Below are 24,778 nucleotides of genomic sequence, written 5' to 3' on the forward strand. Positions count from 1 at the left end.
TCAAACTTTTTTGTTAAAGGTCCACTTGTGAATTTTATACAAGGTCAATGGTCCGGATCAATGCCAGTAAAGTCCCGGTGCGTCGGGGAACTCACGCAGTGTCAGAAAATAAAACCCTCTCTCTTTTCCTCCGTACCCAAATCTTTAGAAAAACGGATGTACAACGAGCGGATACATATTTGCTGCCGATCTGACGTCAAATCGGCGGCGGACCCACAGAAAATTGCTATCAGAAACAATGCCTGACGTGTTTTGGACGTAATCTCATCTTTGTTTACATTAGCAAGCCTCGCTAACACTCAGAGCTAACCTGTACTATAGAGCACATGTGTTTTAAAAAGCAGGAAATAAAAAAAGGAACTCACCTTGTGATAAACCCGCAAGAGAAAAAGCATTTGAGCTTCTTTTTTTTCAAGCTAAGGACCCAAAATCCGCGTTTCTCTAACAGGGCTGCAAAAGAGGGGTATGAGCAGTATGGGTTCGGTCCGGATTGATTTGCAGTTCGGTCCGGATCCGGACCTTGGTCCGAAGTTTGAGAAGCCCTGGTCTATACGTTACATTCAATATTAAATCAAAGGATGTCTCTGTTGTCTCTTCTGTCTGGTTCAAGGTCATGGCTGAATTTGACTTTACTGTTTCTGCAGAATGGATGACGCTGAGGCCTGTTTTATTCTGAGCAGTCGTAACGAGGTGGATCGCATGGCAGCGGTAAGAAGAGTTGTCGTTCATTTGTTTACAATTACCAAGTCATTAATGCTGTCAGTCATCAGGACAGTTAGCAATTAATTAGAGGAGATTACTTTAATAATGCATTATCTTTGACTGTTTTCCCTCAGGACCATCAGACCATCCTGAGAGCCTGGGCTGTGAAGGACTTTGCTCCCAATTGCCCCCTTTATGTTCAGATACTCAAACCTGAAAATAAGTTTCATGTGAAATTTGCAGGTAAAAGTTACTTGAAGAATGCAAGAAGCTCTAAACTCAACGCAAACTGTCTCTGTCAGTCTGTTTTCATAAATGTTAGATAGCTAGCTTACAGCAGATATGCAACAATATGGAAAGATTGGTGCAATCATGTTGTTAAAATAAAACGGGAAAAAACAGATAAAGTAAGTTACCAACAACAGTTACAGTTTGCCAAATGTATTATCCCCAAACGTCACTAAGTGGTCAAAAACAGCATGATTAAATATGAGGCAAGAGCTGAAAGCTCATTAGCTTAGCTTAGCATAAAGACTGGAAACAGCGAAAATGTTGTGCTCAGTAACTTCTACGTCTTTGCCTTTTTTCAGATCATGTTGTGTGTGAGGAGGAGTTCAAGTACGCCATGCTGGCCCTCAATTGTGTGTGTCCCGCCACCTCCACCCTGGTCACGCTCCTCGTGCACACCTCCCGCGGACGGTCAGCCATCTTAGCTTGGTTTTTTGATTTCTTCTCAGTGTGAAGTTAACATTTCTTCACATGTTTAAAGAGAAGTGTTTATGGAACTGGCACAGAGAGGTGAATAACCCTGTGTAAAACAAAAGGCACAGGAAGTAAAGAGAGATTCAAATGAGGCAAGAAGATAAAACAGGCAGTGACTAAATTGATTTCTTTGGATGTGTTCTTTGTAAAACAGTGTGAAAAGCTCTCTGCTGGAAAATGGGTTATTGACAGATCACTTTTAAAAGCTGATGTCAGTGAAACTGCAACAAAGGGGAATCACTGAGCTGCCGCACTTTCTTTGTTCCTGCCTGCTCTTAAGAATAGAAAGCCTGTTGTATTTGTATTCGACAAAGACAAACAGGCTTTGAGATTGCATGAATATTATAGCTTTGTGATTGTGGATTGTGTATGAGGAAGTTAGTTTGTTTTAAGGGGTGGGAATCACCAGAAGACCAACGACTAGGCTCACTGATCTGTTGTATGTGTGTTTGTGTTTTCCCTGTGTGAATGCAGAGAGGGACAGCAGTCTCCGGAGCAGTGGCAGAGGATGTACGGTTGTTGCTCTGGAAACGAGGTGTACCACATCCGAGTGTGTGACAGCAAGTTCTTTGGAGAGTATAACGGCAAAAGCTTTACATACGCCTCCTTTCATGCTCACAAGAAGTGAGTTGACATGTAAGCTAAAGCATCTTCTTCAGATGCTGAAAAGTTGAAAATGTACAGAGACAGTTACAAGGCTGTCAGATTATTCTTTTGTATGAATATGTGAGTTATTTGTCTAAAGCGTGATATTTTCATCTCAGTGCTGCAAAATTTCAATTGAACTCTTTCATGACAAGAAAACCCTTTCTTGTTTCGTTTGAAGAAATAGTTTGAATTTTGAGACTTATTTTACTTCTTATCTCCAGGCAAATATCATTTGAATTATTAACAATAAATAACTTTCTACTCCGATCCAACCTCACTCGATACCGCTTTACTGTAATGACAACCCAGTCTCATAAAAAAACGTGTAATAACTACGTTGGTCGACAACGTAGGACGTAGTATTTCTACAAAAACGGCTCTGAAATTGTAAGATCCCTACGTTTTTTTTCACCATTCATTCCAATAGCTGGCGTCTAGGTCACGTGATCTTCACATTTCTCCCTGCAGAAAAAAAAAACATGGCCGAACTTCGTTTTATTATCGGTGGAAAATGCCTATTTTAAAGTTAGTTTGGCCATTAAAATGCGTTTTGATGTCATTTGATACGAGAAATATGAGTTGTTATTTCAGATTATGTGTGCAGTTGATGTACATGATCTTTAGTGTGCTAGTTATTACCAAGATTACTTCAGGAAATTGTGTCGATACAACGTTTTCATTGTTACCAAGGTGGTTGCTAGGGACGCTGCTATCGATATTATTTCTGTTATGTTGTGTAAATGTTTAATGGTGTTATCTTTATTGCTACCCCCTTCCCCGTCAATGTATAGTGTTGGTCCACAGCGCAAACGTATTAGTTTAACAAAATCCGCATCTAAAATGGTGGCATAGATACGTTATTTTCCCCTGTGCAATTCCAGTCTCACATCTCACATCACATCATCGTAAACAAATACCGGAAACAGACCGAAAACACTTTATTCCGAGTGTGCTTGCTTTTCTCTTTGGAGGTCATCACATAACGGCCTTGTAATACACGGTTCGGCTGCATTAAATATTACATATCTGCCGTAGTTCTCTATTTATAGAGCCCTGATGAGAAGACTTCTAGACAAACATGAGGAACTGAAAACGTGACGTGGATCATAAATATATCAGCAATTAAACAACATCTTACATTTCTTTTCACACAATATGTCTCCTTGTAGTATCAACACTAATTCGGCTGACTTTTATATTTGATCCAATTGGTAGATAGGCTGTATTTACACCATAAAGGTGCACAGCTGATAGAAAGGGACACCTAATGGTTAAAGCATGTTATTGAATTTCATTATTTTTATTATTAGATATTAATAGAATCCTTATAAAGTATGTTCATAACTCGTTATTATCTACTAATAGTTAATTAAAGACTGTATATAATGACTATTTTGCACATCCCTTTCAAGATTTCAAGATTTTCTAAGGTTTATTGACATATCATATACACAAACGGTGTAGTTATGCAATGAATGAAACACTGTGTATACCTCCAGCAATGTTAACTATGTTGAAGCACTTATTTGAACTGATATTATACATATGTATTATACTCTTATATAAGATGTATGTAGATAGTATAAGAAATGTGCAGAATACGACAGTTTAATGGTGGAGGTATACACACATATTGATAGATGTCTTGTAATGCACTGTTGAGGAACCTGCGACCAAAGTTTTTCATCTCCGGCCTTGTCAGGTATTGAACATTCAATAAATAAAGAACACTGAATTATTAAATATAAAACACAGAATTTGTGTGATTATACTAAATGATTTACAAATAAACACCACTGCATATTTAACGGACGGGGTGGACCCGTTAAAATCCAGTTTTGTACAGTCTGCCGTGGTTCCATCCCATTTCAAGTGCTGTTCGACGCTCGGCACACTCTCCAATCACAGAGCTTGAGGACTATCACGGGGTTTGTCAAGCGAAGCGGAGAGAATACTTACTTCCGGGTGTAATATTCTGTAAAGCAAATGAGCTGCTCCGAGCCTCGGTCCTGACGGACTCCAACTTGTGTTTATTAATCAAACAAATAAATAAACACAAGGATAATTATGTGTTATTGTTGAGTAAATGGAGAATTGGACGGGGGAAAATAACGTATCTATGCCACAATTTTAGATGCGGAATTTGTTAAACGAGTATACGTTTGCGCTGTGGACCAACACTATACATTGACGGGGAAGGGGGTAGCAATAAAGATAACACCATTAAACAGTTGCACAACATAACAGAAATAATATCGATAGCAGCATCCCTAGCAACCACCTTGGTAACAATGAAAACGTTGTATTGACACAATTTCCTGAAGTAATCTTCGTAATAACTAGCAAACTAAAGATCATGTACATCCACTGCACACATAATCTGAAATAACAACTCATATTTCTTGCATCAAATGACATCAAAAGGCATTTTAATGGCCAAACTAACTTTAAAATATGCATTTTCCACGAAGTTCGGCCATGTTTTTTTTTCTGCAGGGAGAAATGTGAAGATCACGTGACATAGACGCCAGCCATTGGAATGAATGGTGAAAAAAAACGTAAGGATCCTACAATTTCAGAGGCGGTTTTGTAGAAATACTACGTCCTACGTTGTGGACCAACGTAGTTATTATACGTTTTTTTGTGAGACTGGGTTGGTAATGACGTTAACCCTTCGTCAATTTAGAAGGTATGCAGAGGAGGAGCAATGTCTGCAGTTTGGAAATATTTTAGGATAAGCAGTGATGACGAAAATAGAGCAGGCTGCAGACATCACGATGTTCAGTATAATGTGCAGCAATGCGGTCACTATTAAAACAAGAACACCCAACAGATCACGGAGCACAACGCGAAACAGATCGATCTTTATCATCCTGAAAGGTGTTCAATAATGACACAATATCGCGCTCATTACACGGCCACTTGACTTTGAAATTATTGTATTGACTTGAAAATGATCGTATTGCTTCTGCTAAGAAAAAAACCTCTGTGCCACCAAAGGCTGAAAAATGAACAGCAGCTCTGATCTATGTTTTCTGTAACTGTCCAGGTCTGTTCACAGTTTATGTTCCACTAACAAGTCCTTAAACACTACAGAGCCCATTCCGTGTTCCTGTTAGTGTTCACTTTCTGTCTGTAGCCTATACCGTGTTCCTGTTATTGTTCACTTTCTGTCTGTAGCCCATACCATGTTCCTGTTAGTGTTCACTTCCTGTCTGTAGCCCATACCATGTTCCTGTTAGTGTTCACTTCCTGTCTGTAGCCCATTCCGTGTTCCTGTTAGTGTTCACTTCCTGTCTGTAGCCCATACCGCGTTCCTGTTAGTGTTTGCTTCCTGTCTGTAGCCCACACTGTGTTCCTATTAGTGGTCACTTCCTGTCTGTAGCCCACACTGTGTTCCTATTAGTGGTCACTTCCTGTCTGTAGCCCATACCGTGTTCCTGTTAGTGTTCACTTCCTGTCTGCATTCTTCTGTTGATTTAGAATTGAGTATTCAACCAAGCCGTGTAATAAGCTTTGCGAAGAGGAGGGGTGAAAAGTCAACCTTTAATGGTATTATTAAGTACTCATATCGGTACTCGGTATTGGCAAGTACTCACATGTACTTGTACTTGGTCTGAAAATGTGTGGTATCGGTGCATCCGTATATTATCCTAAAGTATATAATGCTAACAGCGAGTGTGTGTGTGGTGCAGGTACGGCGTGTGTCTGATCGGGATAAAGAAGGACGACAACAAGAGCATCCTGCTGAACCCCGGCCCCCGCCACATCATGGCCGCCACCGACACCTGCTACTACATCAACATCACCAAGGAGGAGAACTCCGCCTTCATCTTCAACCAGGAGCAGAGGAAGGGCCGCCCAGTGGGGGGGCTGTACGACGGACCCTCGCAGCTTCCTGTGCACAGCATCATCGCCAGCATGGGTGAGAGGCACAGGAGCATTACGGGACAAAAGACCCCACATCACCTAAACTGGAGAAATATACACAGACTTAAAGTTATTGTGCATCTCTTTGTAGTTTTCTGATCATGTATTTGTGTCTTTTTGGTATGTATCTAACTTTGTTTAATGTCCATTTGTAATTGTTTTGTTTTTTTGTAGTTATTTGTGTCCACTTGTAGTTGGTAAAGGTCCTTTTGCAATTGTCTTCGTCTGTTTTTAGTTTTCCTGCATCTCTATGAAGTGATTGTATGTCTCTTTAAAGTTACTGTACTGTATGTCTTGTTGTATTTTTGTCAAGAAAATTGTTTCTGTATTAGTTTTGTATATTCTTATAGTCGATGAATGTCACTTTGTAATTGTTTGTGGTCTTTTTGCAATTGTTTTGTGTGTCTTTAATGTATGTCTCAATATGTGAGTGGGTGGGTATTTTTGGAGTGAATTTGCAGCTATTTCTATCTTTTTGTGGTTGTTTCAGGTCATTTTTGGGCCATTTTGGGTCTCTGTGGTCATTTTGAGCATCCTTGTATCATTCTGTGTCTGTGAGCTCTTTGTGTGCCTTTTTGTCACCTGGCACAGTGAGCTCTGCTGTGTCTCGTCAGGCACTGAGGGATGAGTAGTTCCTTATGTGTGATATAAAGCTGGAGAGAATATAATTTACAGGCACTGTTGCCATGGATCTCCACAACACGAGTCCCCCTGATGGGGGTAAACTGGTCCCGCCCTCAGTAAACGGAGCAGGGGGTCGCCGGCCGAGCATCGCTCCAGTTCAGGAGATCGCCGACTCCTCCTCCATTCTGCCATGTGACCTTCTCAGCGACCAATCAGAAGATGACTCTGTCTTCACAGATGAGAAATCTACTGAGTAAGGTTTCTGTTTGAACATTAATAATCAAACCTTAAAAACAAAATGTCAAGGAGCAAATAATGCAGACTATTAGATCATGATAACATCGACCTTGAATGCAGAAAGACTAGTTACCTGACTTCCAGTTTTCTTACGTTGCAGTTAGATTTCTTGTGTTGAAAATTACATTTGTACGTAGTTTCTTCTGATTAGTTACAGTAACAGTTATTTTATTATGAATAACCTTTAAGTCTTTTTCTTCCAGTGATGAAAACGAACGAGTAGTTTAGAAGTTAAGTACAAATAGGATGTGCTTGTAACTTGCTTTTTGTTGTTACCTGTACATCTTATATAATCCTGCTTACTCGGGACATACTGGGCTTTATCTACCCTTCATTTGTGCAATAGCTGTAACTATTTGTTACATAGCAGTTTAACATTTTACAAACAACATAAGATCTGTTTATACAAGTTTGAGTAAAACATTTGCTATCAATATGTATTATTTTAACATAAAATAGTGTAACCGAGGGGCACATATGTCTGCACAAGTAATCATACTTTTGCTTTTTTAGTTTATGTAAATAAGTTTCACTTGTTTATAGTTCTACACCTCAATTAATGAATGCTGTCCCATTTCTGATGGAGCCTAAAATAATTGAAACAACAGTCATGTAATATATGCTAAACCTGCCAAATCTAATGAACAATCATATGTTCTCTAAATTCATCTTGTCGTGTCTTCCCATTATGCAACCTCTCATGACGAAGGAGACATTACCTGGTTTCTTTCTTTGAATAGTTTTCCCAGCATGCAATACAACCTGAGTGCACTGCAATCTCATTTCTAAAGGGCAAATGAATGACCAGGTGAATTCTAGGAAACCAGCTTTTTCTTTTGGTGCTGGAAATCCTTTTTTAAACACGCTTTTTGGATTTGTTTGCAGGTACGTGAAAGGTTATCCGCCCAACTCTCCGTACATCGGGAGCTCGCCCACCTTGTGCCATCTGTTGGCAGAGAAAGCTCCGTTCTGCTGCCTACGACTGGACCAGGTGGGCAGTCGCTGCTCCAACCTAGTCACTCAATTACTTACTGCCTCCATCATGTCCTATCCTCCTCTCCCTCTGTCCTTCTCGACTGAAACGCAAACCTAAAATACCTGTTTTGTTGTTGTGTTTCTGATGCAGGGTTGCAGGCACAACAGCTTTGAGGACGCTAAGGCCTATGGTTTTAAAAACAAGCTCATAATTGTGTCTGCTGAGACAGCAGGGAACGGTCTTTATAACTTTATCGTTCCTCTCAGAGCCTATTACAGACCCAGAAAAGAACTCAATCCCATTGTCCTGCTGCTGGATAATCCGTGAGTTCACCTTCACACACACACACGCACGCACGCACAGACATACCATTTTTTATTCATTTTAAAAGATCCTCATACCCATAAACGTCCTCACAGAATGGGTTGTTTGTCCCAATGAGTACAGGAAAGCAAACACACAATGTGTCCACCAATGTAAAGTGCCTTAAGGGAATATTGAAGTTTATAAAATCAGATTATGGCTTTTATTCGGAACAGTAAAAGATTTGAAGTAATATTTGAAATAATATGATTTTTTTTCATTATGTGAATTTAGTTATTTCGTAATATTCTTAATTTTGGTGACATGATTTTCAATTTCAGGATTTGTTTTAGTTCAGTTTAATGTATTGTTTCATGGCTTGCGTTTTCTATTACTTATAAGACCTTGGGACTATAGTGTTTTAGCTTTAACATTGTATCCTTTATAGACTTGTGTTTCTTTGTCTGAAAATGGATAAACACGATCTACCAATCCTTCAATCAATGGCACACACACACACACACACACACACACACACACACACACACACACACACACACACACACACACACACACACACACACACACACACACACACACACACACACACACACACACACACACACCTTTCAACCTTTTCGCTTTCACAAGCTTCCGTCGGTGTGGCACAAGACCGTGGAGGTCCATTGTTAGCCCTGATGTGAGGTTACTGCTGCTACTCACAGTGATTTGTGCTTTTGAAGACAAATAAAACGCTGCACTCTCCAGACAGTAACCATAGCAACGTGCATTGCCTTGAACCGCAATTCTACATCTTGCTAAGCGGAGAAAAAAATAAAAAGATGAAGTAAAATATTTCTTTGGAGAACACCGAGCGGGCTTTCATCAGCAACCCTTTTGAGTCCCCACATGCGAGCTCTCAGGACTCTCATAGAAACACACACATAACAATACACTCTCTGCCCCCCCACACATGCAGCTCTCCCTCCCCCTTCCATCGGTGTCGCACAAATACAAACACCCACACACTTTCTATTCGAGCGCTGACAACAGCCTTGGGTCTCGGCAGATGCATGAAGAGTTGTTCTGTGTGGGGGGCAGGAAGTAATAAAGCAACTAAATCTCTCTGAGCGTGCTCAGCACCAGACGGATCATCGCTTTAGCGTGAACACACACACCACCATGAAGTTGAGCAGCAGATCAGTTTGCTACATCTGCTCTGCTGATTTACTTGATGATCAAAATTCACAATTAATTCTTGCATTGTTTGGCTTTTGGTGCATTCACATTGTTTATCTCTGTTTCCGTGCCAAATATTCTTGCAGTTTCTTGTTTCGTAACTTCTATTGTAGTAACATGTATACAACACCAAAAGTAAAACAGCACCCATTTCATCATTTGTACACAAGTGTTTGTTTATTTTACATACATCTGACATCACAGATACATAGCACTCAAGGACCAGATGCACTGTGGGTAATATGTGTAGCAAAAAAGAAAGAACAACACCTGTCTTCAGCAGGCTTTAAAAAATAAAATATGGATATCTCTTTTAGCCATGACTAAATACTTCTATCAAAAACATTACAATTGCATTGTAACCAGTGTAGTTGGTTAACTGACTTTAGTTTAGTCAGTTCCAGCATTTTGTTCCAAATAAGGTTTTCGACAGGAATCATTTGTTGAGGGTTATTGTATGTTTCGCCTTCTGATGTCTTTCAACACGTTCCGTCAGCAGTGAAGGAGCATGACCATGCTGCATTGATAATAAGCCTTACATTGGAATAGCCCATGAAGCTAAAAAAGTATATAAATAATATCTATTTTCAAGATGTCACAATTGTGTCTTTTCCTTATTTTACATGATTTCAAGTTTAAAAAGAAATGCAACAAATAGCATAGGGATGAAAAGAAACGCAGAAAGCCTCAAGTGTATACTCATTACAAATGTTTTCGTAATCATGTTTAAGGCTTTCTCTTGTAAGCGTTAAGACTAGAAAAAAGTCCATGTAGTCTTTGTACATCATCAATAAACATGAATATGTATTAAAAATAAAAAGATAGGTCTTTGATTCACTTTTACAAATCCCAATGGAGTTAGCTGTTCTAAGATCCAAGGGATCCAGATTCCTGGTGAAACACTTTGAAGAGAAAGGCATTGGAGGATGTGAGTGTCATTGTTATGAAATGAGAGTCAGTCACTGATGTATGTCGTGGTTACGAGGTTATGTAAAGCCTTGTAAATCATTAAAAGCACTTTAAAATTCATTCTGAAGGGCAACCAGTGCAGTGATGAATGTGAGCCCTTTTTTGTGTTTCCTGGCGTTCTGAATTCATTGCAATTATGTTCAGGGAGACCAGGAAGAGAGAATTGCAGTAGTCCAAGCGACTAGTAATAAAGAACTGCTCATCACTGCTTATAAAATAAATGTATTTATAAATAGATCTATCATATGTTATTTATTTCCTGCAGGCCGGATAATCACTTCCTGGAGGCCATCTGCTGTTTCCCCATGGTCTACTACATGGCTGGGACCATCGACAAGTAACACTGCCATGAGCTTCAGCATTTCATTGTATATAACATCCACTCAACATGTTGGAGAAGACTATACTCATCTGAGAGTTAATAGGATGTGCAGCATGTTCCAGGAACATTGATGTCCTGATGCAATAGTTATTGTTGTGTGTGTGTGCGTGCGCGTGCGTGTGTGTGTGTGTGTCAGTCTAGACAGCCTGCTGCAGTGTGGAATCATCTACGCTGATAATCTGGTGGTTGTGGATAAAGAGAGTACGATGAGTGCCGAAGAAGACTACATGGCTGATGCTAAAACTATTGTCAATGTGCAGACCATGTTCAGGTAATTCTGCAGATCTTATCACAATTATTATCATATATTATTAGTGGCATGGCATGGTATATTATCACTTTGTTCTTAAACTTGTATAAATCATGTGTGGACAACAGAAGTATTGCTAAAATGATTTTAAAATAAAAGGTTTAGGTGTTTTCAGCGAAACAGTTGGAAGAAACAGAAAAACATCCTTGTAGAATCTTATGTATTACTAATGTGATGGCCATTTAAAGATTAAAGATGATATTTAGCGTCAGTTAAAAGTATTAAGTTGAATAGGGTTTAAACACAAAGAAACAGGAATACATACCTTACATAATTATGAGGCTAAAAAACTATATTTCTGCATACAAATCGGAACTTTTTTTTTTTTTTTTTTAAATAGTACCCAAATAATTTTCCGTCAAATGTGTCGATTTGGCTTCTAATCATTAAGAACACGTCATGAATCTGACGTAGATTGCTCTTAAGACCTTTCTTAAGAGCAATTTGAACATCAAAGTTAGGTACATATTGGTAGTGTGTTGGTGTTGGGATCAGGGGAGCACAGGCGGTAACACGTTACGATAAGGTGCTTAGTTACTGAGTGGTGAATAAGGAACGACCAGATAGCCAGTGGTTGGTTCACGAGGAGGTCCTGAGTGACTGCGATTGAAGCAACGGGCCGCTGCAGCAGGGCACTTTTAAACCGGCCATCTTCGGCTGGCTTGGGTCCACCCTGGATCGACCGGTGGAGGGGATCCGACTCACGTGTTACTGCTTAAGTCATCATTACTTACCTTACCATTACTTCGGCAGTTTGGGTACGGTAAACTCAAGTACCGCATACAAAAAGAGTAGCTCCCATTACTTAATGATTACCTCCCGTTCCTTAAGCAGTGTGTGTCCCCTCAAGTAAAGCAATGCATCGGAAACAGCAGATACCCATAACTAATGATTTCTTCACCTTTATCTTATCATTAGTTGTTGATGACGATGACAGATCTCCAGACACTCAAGGTTACATTTGAATTGAAACTACTTTTCAAACATTTTGAAAAAGTAATACATGATTATATACTATTGACATGAGGAGCATTACAAAGAATGAAACATTTAAAACACAACCAAAAGCTGCACTCTTCTGCACGTTAATTTAATCAAAAAACAAGAGAGCATCAATGTTTTAACAACTGCAGGTGACTCGTTATCAATAGAGTAAGTGGAAGAATTGACAGCAAAGCATCTCCTATGTCATCTGGCATTTATTCTGAGAACAACACAATGTCCTTTAAAAGCCACACGTCACATCACCACATCACTGCTCACGTCACCTCATCACTGCTCACGTCACTGTCATAGTTACACAATTGCAGAATAACTATGAAATGGCCAAGACTGCTGTGACTATGGCCAGAACCAGAACGCTGTGGCTGCCGTAAGATACGATTAATACATGTTTTGTTGTAAATGAACACCCTTCTCTCGTTCTGCAGGTTGTTTCCCAGCCTGAGCATCATCACAGAGCTGACGCATCCCTCCAACATGAGATTCATGCAGTTCAGGGCAAAGGACTGCTACTCGCTGGCCCTGTCCAAACTAGAGAAGGTGAACACAACACGGTGCATGGGGCAGAGTGATAAGAGAAGATAAGATAAGATGGGGAAATTGTTTTGTTGCAGCAGCATAAAAGACAAGGCTTATTCGTTCTGAGCATGAATATAAAGAGGAGTTGCTTTTTGTACCACTGTTTTGACGTTTGCCACTCGCCTCTGACTTTCTATCAGAAAAGTGACAGACCTTTAAAAGCATTGCTGTTTCAATGTGTCGTTGCTCTCCCACACAGAAAGAGCGTGATAAAGGCTCCAACTTGGCCTTCATGTTTCGCCTACCCTTCGCTGCAGGGCGAGTGTTCAGTATCAGCATGCTGGACACCCTGCTGTATCAGGTCGGTACACACCTACAGCAAAGCTCCTCCAATAACACTTTCCATGCCAGGTAAAGAAGTGAAATCCTGCAGCAGCAGTGCTACCTGGAGAAAGTGAGGAGCGACGCAGAATGAAGCAGAAGCGCCCTCTTGTGTTCAGTCAGTGGTAGAAAACCAACGTGTTTTGTTTTGTCTGTTAATGTCAAATGTTCTCTGTGATTCCAGTCCTTTGTGAAGGACTACATGATCCTTATTGCAAGGCTGCTGCTGGGGCTGGACACCACTCCAGGGTCAGGGTACCTCTGTGCTGTGAGTTTCATCAGATACAAAACATTCATAATCTAACACAGTGCCATCGTTTACCCCTGCGCTCCTCCTTCCAGATGAAGGTCACGGAGGAAGATCTGTGGATCAGTACTTATGGCAGACTGTTCCAGAAACTCTGCTCCTCCAGTGCCGAAATTCCTATTGGGATCTATCGGACAGAATCCCACATGTTCCCAACTTCTGAGGTGAGATCCTGAGATGGTGATGTGAGTCGTAACAAGCTAAACATGCACCTCTGATGCAATAACACTTTGATGCAATAACACTTTGCTTCCTCGCAAAGGAAGCTTTGAGCTGCAATTATATGACAACTTGTAAAGTAGTCCATAGATAGTGGAAAGCTTGATAGATACATATTTTAAATAATTTTTCATGCAAAAATGGTAGACACATTTGTGTACAACCTTTAGGTTTAATATCATGACAACAAAAATATACTGACACAACAAGATATTTTAAGACATCATCATGGACTTTGAGAAAGGTGACCATTTTCCAAAGAGGAACTCATTTAACTTTGGAGCGATTCTGATTGGTGGAGCAGATTGTGCGATGGAGTATTTTCTTTCATATCAAGCATGTTACTGAAGTAACTAATGAAGTATTATCATCGTAAACACACTTGAAGGTGATGTAAAGGTTACTTCCTGTGTCTGTGCCTCAGTCTCAGGTGTCAGTCAGTGTGGACGAATGTGAGGACACCAAGGAGAAAGGGGAGGAGTCTCGCAGCAACGACCAGTCAGATCACCCCCAGCTGAGGAAGAAGAGCATGCAGTGGGCCCGGCGTCTGAGTAAGAAGAGCGTGAGGTGGCAGGGGTCCAGCCGGGACTCGAACCGGGACCACGGCCAGCGCATCGCCCAGCAGCGCCTCAACCTGTACCGCCGCTCAGAGAGGGAGGAGCTCTCCGAGCTGGTCCGCAACCGCATGAAGCATCTGGGCCTCCCCACCTCAGGATACGGTGAGGAAGGTCATGAGGCAACTGGTCAGAGCGAGGTTTCCTTTTCCAAAAAGTTTAATACTTCTGATTTAAGCAGAACGGAACTTTTGTATTGGTTTTGGCGCCCCCTGTGGACAAAAGCGGCAGTTTTTTCAATGAGCACCACCCCTCTTGTCATAAAGATCTTAATCTGGCCATCTGGATCTTTGTTTAGACGCAACTTCTTTATTAAACAATTGCAGAGGAGAATTGCCACATTTTTCATCCCACAAATGCATGTTCCTCACAAATGCCGCACCATTTGAAAGGTAAGTATACAGGCTTTCCAACGGTATAAGATGTATTGCCAAGAAGCATTGTTACAACAAAGAAATAATCTACCTAACACAAATGTCCTTACTTTTTGTGTTAAGTTTATTTGTATTTATTTAAAAAAATAACTATGAAAATGAAATGATGAAACAAAGTTGACTTTGTCTTAGCCACCAACGTTAATTCACGCATTTACGTAAAACCACATCACACAATGGGTTCTGTAAATAAAATAGACATTACATACCGGTCTCGAATATCAATTCTGGATCTCTTTTGAATCCTCTCAAATCCCTAAAGATGTGTCATAGCCGTTCATTTTGAATCTTAATTTTGCCCATTATTTTTTCAGTTTGGCTCAGTTTTTCAGTCAATCTTTCCTCATCCTGCCCCAATATCAGCCAAAACCACAACTATATATTCCCAAAGAAAAACCCCTAAAACCACCGTGAGTAGAACCTTAAAAAGTCTGTTTGTACTGTGCAGAAGACCTCACTAACCTGACAGCCAGCGACGTCATGAACAGAGTCAACCTGGGATACCTGCAAGGTAAAGACATAAATCAACTAGAAATGATATCATAACTGCATAATAGAAACCCAACTAATCCAGTGTTCTGATTGAGGAGATGTTCCTGTTTCAGATGAGCAGAACGATCACCAGAACACCCTGTCTTACGTGCTGATCAACCCCTCTCCTGACACCAGGCTGGAGCTCAATGACGTTGTGTAAGCGTTTCTCTTTTGTGTCGCTCCTGTTGTGTGCGTGGGCGAGTGTGTTTATCAAGAACGGTAATCTGGTGAAATTTGAGTCACCACTGCTTCTGTTTATTTCTCAGCTTTCTCGAAGCTGTCTTATTTGTGGGTGTTCTTGCAAATGTATTATACTGTGTGAATCTTGTCAGAAATTATTCCAAGTGACAATCAAAGCAGAACTGTTTTTTCAAGGTGGATTTGAAGAAAATCAATAGTGATGTCAAAACATTTATATTACTTTGTTACAAGAATGTTTTCGGTTTGGTGTTGTTTGTTTATTAGTGCAGTCTCACGCGAAACTTTGGTGGAAAGGTATAGATTTGGCCATGGGTGGATCCGAATTAAGGATTTAAAGGTGGGGTATGTCATTTTGGAGAAACCAGCTCGAGTGCGCTAGAATTAGAAAATACACAACCGAAAAAAATCTGCCCCTTCCTTCAGTCTTCCTCTCAGAGCCCCTCCTCCAACACACACGAACGCGCACATGACCAATGAGGGCACGAGATAAGTTTGTGCCCAGATGGAAGGCTGACAGGCAGGTAGGCCATCCAGTTACTTTAGCCGGCTCAGTTGATTGGTCGTGCTTTTTACAGCGCCACGGCTTCCACAGATGAATTTGTATGTATTTATTGTCAAAGCATTTAATATATTCATAGCTATCGGGATGTTAAGAGCATTCCATGGAATATAACAAAAAGTGTTTCTGAAATAAATTACATACCCCACTTTTAATACACACATTATTTTTCCCTTTCGTTAACATTGCAAGATAAGGCTTTTCTTGTCTCAACAACACAGTCTCACTCGCTGATAGTCCAATAGCGACGCTTGGTCAGGGCCCGTGGCGTGCAGTTGTGACGCACCGAGGCTCCTTCAGCTTCATAAACGGACGCAAAGAGCTTTCAACTGATTGCATTGTATTCCCATCTGCGGCGGGATTTGAGGCTCAGGGAAGCACCGCATCGATCTTTGTCAGCGGCAGTTAAAGGCAATGTGAGCGTCCATTCCCATTGGATAACGGAGAATTTTACACCCGGAAGTAAGTACTCCTTACTGTCGATTGATTTTACAGTGATATCTGCACTACTCATCAACTCAAAAACACCAGATTATCCTTGCTAATTGCACAACATTGATTGGTTTAAATTGTGCACAATGCTTTTGTATTTCTCCCCTTTGATTCGGAGAAACAAATATTTTTTCGGAGTTTAGGATGGCAGAAAACACTACACTACCCAGAATCCTCAACTATCGTTTAGGACTACACCATGTGCTCTGTTTGACAAACCCCGTGATTGAGACATGGACCATGCGGTGCTTCCCTGAGCGTCAAATACCGCAGCCAGTGGCGACTGGTCATTAGGGGCAGGTGGGGCACAGCCCCACCTAGTGTCAGCAGAAAGTATTAAAATAATGATTACAACAAAATGCAAAAAATAAATTAAAAAATATATAAAATATATTTTAAGATCATGTTTAATCATCTGATTCGTCTCATTGCTGTTTTAGTCTGTGTTCTTCTAATTAGTGTCTACAGTGTGTGCCTATTGAGCTGTTTAGAGCCATGTGGGACAAAACCTGATCGGTGAACGGTGACTGCAAAAACTACACTGCGCATGCTCAGAGTATTTTCCTATTTAATGTGTGTGGCAAAAAATAATGACCATAGGGGCAAAGTGCTGCCATCCCCACCATACGTCATCTCACATAATTCAGAGCTGATTGGCTGTAAGTACGTGTGCCGCGAAAAGTGTGGTGTGTGAAGAGGAGGAGAGAGAGCTGCAGTGAGGCGTCCTAAAACCAGGAAGTAAGCTGCGCATGGCTTCCCTCGACCTAAAAGCAATGAGATTTATCCATAGGATTTTAGAAAATAGCTCCAAATAAGATCTGTGGGAAACAAACCTGTTAGATAAATGCACGTTTTGTTCAGCCGGATAATATCCACATGTCTACCCTACTTTTATCATTTTCGAATCAAAAATCTATTGATTAGATTAGATTTATGACTTTTGAAACTACAAGAAGATAAGGAGGACTTTTACAAAAAAGTTATAGAGATTTTTGTCCAGAAGGATAGGCAAATGGACTTCATCTTCAAGTCAAGGTAAGACTGCAATTTTATTGAAAATGGGATCTTACTAAGAGAGAACAATTCAATATTTAAATGATAAAATAACATTTTTTTTGGGTATCCTTCTGTTGAACTGTCTGTTTAAAAGTAATTGAAGCATCAGACAAAAAAAGCTTTTGAAAATAATATTATATTTTGATTTAATATATTTGTAAACCTGAAGAGTCAGTGCCAGTGCCTCACCAGCCATGAACCTCTCTGCAGAAGCGTATATATAGACATCTGAGTTTTTTGTGCCCCACCACTTTTGTACATATAGAAACGCCACTGACCGCCGCCGATGGGAATACATTGCAATCAGTTGAAAGCTCTTTGCGTCCGTTTATGAAGCTGGAGGAGAGTCGGTGCGTCACAACTGCACGCCACGGGACTCTGACCAAGCGTCGCTATTGGGCTGTCAGGGAGTGAGACTGTGTTGGTCTCAACAGTGAATACTTTCGTTGTGGATTCCTAATTAAAATGAAGCAGAGAACTAGAGTTGCATTGGAAAGCAGATATATCACTTCTAAGGTTGAGGGTTAGGTTTAGGCGTTAACCCTTCATTTTCATATCTTGCTATCAAAAAATATGTTGGGATCCAAATAGTGTTAATTTCGTCAGCTATTTTTTTATTTAGTTTTAGTCTTAGTCCTTTGTTAAATTTCCTTTTTAGTTTTAGTCATATTTAGTCACCTTCATCCTGTTTTTATTTAGTCAAGATTTAGTCGACTAAAAGTCTGAGCATTTTAGTCTTATTTTAGTCAAAGAAAACTAATTATTTTAGTCTTCTTTTTGTCAATGAAAACTGTTGAGTCTTTTTTAGTGATCAGATTATATAGAACATTTCAGTCAAACTAGTCTAGCCAAAACCAATAATTTGTCATTTTAGCATATATAAATAAATAAGATTATATCTTGTCCTTATCTGATGAAAAACACAGGTCGAATGATTAAGAAAGCAGCTTTGCAGAGAGTATCTGGTCTGGTTTGTGGTGTTTTTACCAGCTGTGCAGGTTGAGCTGTGTTATGGCCACATTGCTTCCCTTCTGATGAAACAATGCATTCGCTTTTTTTCTCCGCCTCATTGTAGCGAAAATGGGCCCAAATATCACATTGTTTATTTCTCCCAAGCAGTGGTGGCTTTAGACTTTTTCGTTGTCCGTCATTTTGACGGACAGGATCGTAACATTTCCGTCATAATCCATTATTACCCGTCGAGTGCACAATTTATCACTCACTGCTCCCAAGCTCTGTTGTTGCCATTTCATTTTCTGTTAAATAAGGTGAGTTAGACCATGAGTTAGACCCGAGTCTTCCTGACAGTTCATATTGTGCCGCTGCTCGGTGTAATTCAAATGTACCGCCGCGCGCAGCACCGACACACAGCTGCTGCTCTGCCGCAGCACCGGAAATGGAACTGCTGGGAGAAAAACTGACAATCAGAGATGTAACGTTACCTTTGATAATATTTCGTCTCCTCATTTTTCGTCAACGAAAGTAAAGAGTGATTTTGGCATAGTTTTTATTTAGTAAACAACATTTTCGTCTCGTCACTTTTCGTCAAAGATATTGCATGATGATTTCGTTACAGTTATTGTTTACTGCCGTTGGTGCCGTCTCGTCATCGTCTCGTTTTCGTCATGGAAAAAAAGGTCGTTGACGAACATATTTCGTAATTTTTTTAGTCAACGAAATTAAGACTAGATCCAAACCATGATTTGGACGCGCTCCTGTATGTAATGGAGCATTGGTGAAAATCTGATCAGTTTTTCTGCAATTCGGCTGACAAACAGGCAAATCAATAACATAACCCAAGCCCCCAGGAAGTTCGCAGGACGTTTAAGTGAAGTGTCCTAGTGGCCAAAATATGGTATTACAACTTCCTTGACGCCATAGGGCTCAAAAAATACTTTTTCCCATTGACTATTATTTGGAAAGACATGTCTGTAAATAGGCTCATGATTTATTTGTAACTATATTACCCAGTACGAACACTTGTATTGCCCATATTTTAAATCATTAGGGTTTAAAAGTTGTAAAATGCGCTAAAAGTTATTTTCTCTCGATTCATTCTACAGAGCCGAGACCGGCCTTGGCGCTGCTAATTGGAGGCGGGGCTTAGGGAAAACACAAGTGCGCACTCTATGCGTGCAGATACATGTAAGCGTCCTTTGTAGTGATGGGAATTCCGGATCTTTTTAGTGAGCCGGATCATTTGGCTCGGCTCACCAAACGAATCAACCCCTCCCAACTTTAGTTTTATGAGTCAGGAAAGAATGCATAAGAAAGGGGGTGGAGTTGCTATTGTGTTCAATGATTCCCTTCAATGCAGGAAGACATCTTATGGGAACTTTGATTCTTTTGAATATGTGGCCCTTCAGCTGAAATGCTCCTCTCGAGCTCTGTTCCTAAATATCTATAGACCACCCAAATACTGTGCAAGCTTTGTGATGACTTTACTGAACTGCTGTCTATAGTGTGTATTGACTTTGACCGTCTAGTCATTGTTGGTGATTTTAACATCCATGTTGACAACCCCCAGGACAGAGGGGCTAACAAACTGTCTTGTGTTCTTGATAGCTATGGACTGACTCAGCATGTGACGGAGCCCACGCACAATAAGGGGCACACTCTGGACTTAATTATCTCTAAGGGTCTGAATATCTCTGAGGTTGTGGTGACTGATGTTGCGCTCTCTGACCATTCCTGTGTTTTCTTTGAGAGCTCTATTTCTGTTCACAAAAATGTTCAAAAAGAGGTAACCACAAAGCGATGTTTAACTGAAAATACTAGGGAAATGTTTACTCAGAATTTTTCTTCCACACTTGCCCCTGCTAACATCTCAGTAAATGAGCTAGTAGATCATTTTAATTCAAAAATGTAAAAGATTATAGATACCATTGCTCCAACTAAGGTAAAGGAAGTGACTGGGAAGAAAATATCTCCATGGAGAAAGGCCATAACCGTGAGAGCAGAAAAAAGAGTGTCGAAAAGCTGAACGCAGGTGGCGAAAAACAAATCTCCAGGTTCACTTTCAAATCTATAAAGAGAGACTTGGCCTTTATAATTTGGTCTTTCTTCTCTGACATCATGACCAAAAACAACACACGTGCCTTGTTTGCTACCGTCGACAGAATTGAATTTCTATCCAGGGCGTGCAATGATTTTGCCTTCTTCACTGACAAAATTCAGAAAATCAGACAAGCAGTCAGTGCCTCTGCATCAGGTACAGCAAATGTGTTGTCTCTGTGTCCACTTAAAATCAGTTCAATCACCATGACACAATTCCATCAGATTAATGATAAAAACCTAGAGGACATTATACAACTTCTGAAATCCTCCTCCTGCTGCCTTGATATTATTCCAACAGGATTTTTCAAAGATGTTTTTCGTTGCATGGCCTCAGATCTACTTCATATAGTAAACAAGTCTCTTCACTCAGGTATTTTTCCACAGGGCCTGAAAACTGCAGTCATTAAACCGCTCTTAAAAAAGAATAATCTAGATGCTTCAGTAATGAACAATTACAGGCCCATATCAAACCTGCCATTTCTAGGTAAAATCATTGAAAAAGTTGTTTTTCAACAGTTGCGTAATTTCTTGCATTTAAATAACTGTTTCGATGTGTTCCAGTCAGGCTTTCGTCCAAACCACAGTACTGAGACTGCTCTTGTAAAGGTCTTTAATGGCATCCACTTAAACACAGACAGTGGCAGAACTTCAGTGTTAGTATTATTAGATCTCAGTGCTGCGTTTGACACTGTTGACCACAGCATATTACTAGACCGACTGGGTGGGACTTTCGGAAACAGTTCTAAATTGGTTTGAATCCTACTTAAAGGACAGAAACAACTTTGTTTCTATAGATACATACACATCTGAGTTGACAAATATGACATGTGGGGTACCTCAAGGCTCCATCCTGGGGACTCTTCTCTTTAACATCTACATGCTACCACTGGCTCAGATAATGAAGAACAACAAAATAAGTTACCATAGCTATGCAGATGACACACACATTTACGTAACAATTTCACCAGGAGACGATGCTCCAATTCAAGCACTGAGTAAGTGCATTGAACAAATCAATGACTGGATGTGTCAGAACTTTCTCCAATTAAACAAAGATAAAACTGAGGTAATGGTTTTTGGAGCCAAGGCAGAACGTATAAAAGTTAGCGCTGAGCTTCAGTCTGCAATGTTCAAAACAACAGATAAAGCCAGAAATCTAGGTGTAGTCATGGACTCTGACCTGAGTTTCAACAGTCACATTAAAACAGTTACTAAATCAGCCTACTATCACCTAAAGAATATATCTAGGATTAAAAGACTAATGTCACAGCAGGATCTGGAGACACTTGTCCATGCTTTTATCTTTAGTAGACTCGACTACTGCAATGGTGTCTTCACAGGTCTCACTAAAAAATCTATTAGGAAGCTGCAGCTGATTCAGAACGCCGCTGCTCGAGTCCTCACTAACACTAAGAAAGTGGATCACTCCTGTTCTGAAGTCTTTACACTGGCTTCCTGTGTGTCAAAGAATAGATTTCTAAATACTGCTGCTGGTTTATAAAGCACTGAATGGTTTAGGCCCAAAATACATTTCTGACCTCCTGCTAAATGATGAACCATCCAGATCTCTCAGGTCTTCAGGGACTGGTCAGCTTTCTGTCCCCAGAGTCAGAACTAAACATGGAGGAGCAGCGTTCAGTTATTATGCTCCAAACATCTGGAACAAACTCCCAGAAACCTGCAGGTCCGCTGCAACTCTGACTCCTTTTAAATCCAGCAAGAAGACTTTTCTTTTTGTCGCTGCTTTTAATTGAACTATTCATATCTTAGACTGCACTGTAACTTTTATCCATGTATTTTTTCTTTTAATGTTTATTTTATTATCTTTTCTTTTTAATGACCGATTTTAAATGCCATTTTCTTAATGTCTTTCATTTTTTGTAAAGCACTTTGAATTGCCTTGTGTTGAAAAGTGCTATATAAATAAACTTGCCTTGCCTTGCCAATTCTGCAGCCTATTATTTTGGAAATAATAGACAATTACAGGGGAAATATGAATTTCAGCTCATGTCACTTCTGCTCTTAAGGGGATTCAGAAAGCAGCTGAATCCCACGTGGCGACTCTTTCAAATTGATGCACAGTTTCTCCTATCTTCATCTGTCCTCTTTTCTCTCTCAGGTATTTGATTCGTTCGGACCCTCTGGCTCACGTCCCAGAGGAGCCTCTTCTCCACAGAAGCAGCCTGAAAGAGAGACACGAGTCTGAAACAGAGCCCAGAGAGGACACCCAACTCTGAGGAACACGCTGACCTCCACTGATACACCCCCTTCAGCTTTTCACGGGGGTCTGGTTGCATCCATGCAGTCTGAAAGAGGACAATCTGTGCTTCGATGTTCCAGCACTGCAGTCTGCAACCGTGTTTTGAGTGCCTACTGTTGGCCGGTGGCATTTCACCGTCTCCTGCTGTGAAAGCTCTCTCAGATGAGCATTCAGGGACAAGCTTAACAATCAAAAAGGAAGATTTGAATCAGGCCCATCAAACCTGCTTGATTAGAGTGACTTCCACTGACCACTGTCTGGAGATGTTTAATATTGCTCATGCTCTCTTGGGTTGTGGCTCCCCTAAACAAAACATGGAGTTTAGAGACTTTGGCCCAGGATTGATCTGTCTTTTCTTTCTTTACTTTTTTGTTCAGATGCATTTATTCTAGTTGTGCCTGGTCTGTCACTTACCTATTCACCTTCAATCACATCAAATAAAACAACACTCAACACTATGTGACTTGAATAAAATATGTGCATTACAGCTTTCCTTTAAAGCTTATTTGTAGCTGAATCATAGAAGTAGTTGCTAACGGAGCCCGGCATTAGAGAAAGAAAGGACACTATTCACATTTGTGAGCACAAGATATACTTAATTTAATGAAATCATTACCAGATTTTGTTTTTGTGTCCACAAATTAAATGTTTGATAATGTAAACCGTGGACAAGGCCAAGTCATTCATTCCAGTCCTTCGTTTATAGAGAGATGTGAATACATATGAATGAAGCTTTACTTTAGCTCTGGGAGGAGTTATCTTGACGTGTTTACAAGACTTGCTGATCAAGAGAGATTGTGGATGATATTATGAGCAATGCACAATTTAACAGGGATCGATGAACTACTGGAATTAATAAATAGCGTCCTAGGTTTGTTAACTTTTTTCAGTGGCGTAGAGGTTTTAGATATTAAATCACGTACACATATTGTTGTTCCTCTGCAGCACATTTCTGAGGTTGGATGAGGTTTTTGCAATACAAGGGCTCAGTTTAACCCTTTTAACAGTCTGTGCAATATATTCAGTATTGTGCCATTCAGATTGATTTGTACTATATTAGGAATCAGAAAACTTTGACTTTAAGCACTACTTAATTAATAAATGTGCTTGTACATGTATGGCTCTTTGGACAAGGTAGGAATCTCTAAAATGCTACATCCTGTACTGTAAGAATATTTGACTTTGACTTTAATTGTCACAATAAAGTGCTATATCATGAAGTAAAAACACATTGAAAGGGCCTTTGTATTGACGCATGCCTTCGACATAGAAATGGTGATTACTAATTTGGGGATTTTTCTTGACCATGAATATAAAGCTCTTTGAAAAAATATATTTTTGCAGATTTGTCACAGTTACCAGCCTACATGGAAGGACCACACATGTGTAAAGCTTGGTTCAGTTTAAAATATACTGAATAACACAATTATTGGTGAAAGCAGAGGAGACCGAAGCAAAGAAACAGGGTTGAAACGATGAGATGATGTGAGAAAGGAAGGTAGGAGACGCTGAGTGACAAACAGGTGAGTCACATCTCCAGCAATATAACAGGTCTGATCAGGCCACTCGAGAGTTTGACACCCCTGTGGGTGTGGGCATTCCCCACAGGAGTAATTATGGGTGAAACGCTAATTTTATGTTTACTTTACACAATTACTTTATACTGCCTTTGGTTTTTTTAACCCAGCTCATAAAATAACTGCGCCCAAGCCTGGCAATATATTGATACCTGGTCGTCATGCTTTAAACTAATTGGAGGCAGCTTTTCACCTACCCCAGATCTGATCATCTTCATGTGCAGAGTCTGTAGACTATTATTTTTCAGTTTAGTTGCAATACAAATATGTTTGTTAAATAGCCAACGTTACGAGTAATTTACTGGTCCAGAAGACACGTTGCAAGTTCAGCACCAAACCTCCTCTCTACACTCCACCAGAGCGGTTGTTTTGCTCCTTTCCCTTATTGTTGAACTTTGTTGCCAAGGGCTTCAGACGAATTCAG

The 24,778-nt window shown here is 40.2% G+C and overlaps 1 protein-coding gene across 2 annotated transcripts in view; it reads left to right on the forward strand.

Moving 5' to 3' along the window:
- Positions 1-24,004, forward strand: part of kcnt1a (potassium sodium-activated channel subfamily T member 1a) — a 78,407-nt gene extending 54,403 nt beyond the window's left edge. For both annotated transcript variants that reach the window (XM_034096224.1, XM_034096225.1), the window contains 18 exons: positions 645-708; positions 837-945; positions 1,293-1,401; positions 1,939-2,088; positions 5,808-6,037; positions 6,718-6,919; positions 7,849-7,954; positions 8,090-8,262; positions 10,716-10,787; positions 10,969-11,103; positions 12,573-12,684; positions 12,923-13,024; positions 13,229-13,312; positions 13,387-13,515; positions 13,995-14,289; positions 15,067-15,129; positions 15,224-15,308; positions 22,637-24,004. In XM_034096224.1, coding sequence (XP_033952115.1) covers positions 645-708; positions 837-945; positions 1,293-1,401; positions 1,939-2,088; positions 5,808-6,037; positions 6,718-6,919; positions 7,849-7,954; positions 8,090-8,262; positions 10,716-10,787; positions 10,969-11,103; positions 12,573-12,684; positions 12,923-13,024; positions 13,229-13,312; positions 13,387-13,515; positions 13,995-14,289; positions 15,067-15,129; positions 15,224-15,308; positions 22,637-22,754 — 2,338 coding nt within the window. In that variant the 3' untranslated portion in view covers positions 22,755-24,004. The remainder of the gene's footprint in view (positions 1-644; positions 709-836; positions 946-1,292; positions 1,402-1,938; positions 2,089-5,807; positions 6,038-6,717; positions 6,920-7,848; positions 7,955-8,089; positions 8,263-10,715; positions 10,788-10,968; positions 11,104-12,572; positions 12,685-12,922; positions 13,025-13,228; positions 13,313-13,386; positions 13,516-13,994; positions 14,290-15,066; positions 15,130-15,223; positions 15,309-22,636) is intronic.
- The last annotated feature ends 774 nt before the right edge of the window (positions 24,005-24,778 follow it).

The sequence above is a fragment of the Pseudochaenichthys georgianus genome, chromosome 12, assembly GCF_902827115.2.
Source record: "Pseudochaenichthys georgianus chromosome 12, fPseGeo1.2, whole genome shotgun sequence".
NCBI lineage: Eukaryota > Metazoa > Chordata > Actinopteri > Perciformes > Channichthyidae > Pseudochaenichthys > Pseudochaenichthys georgianus.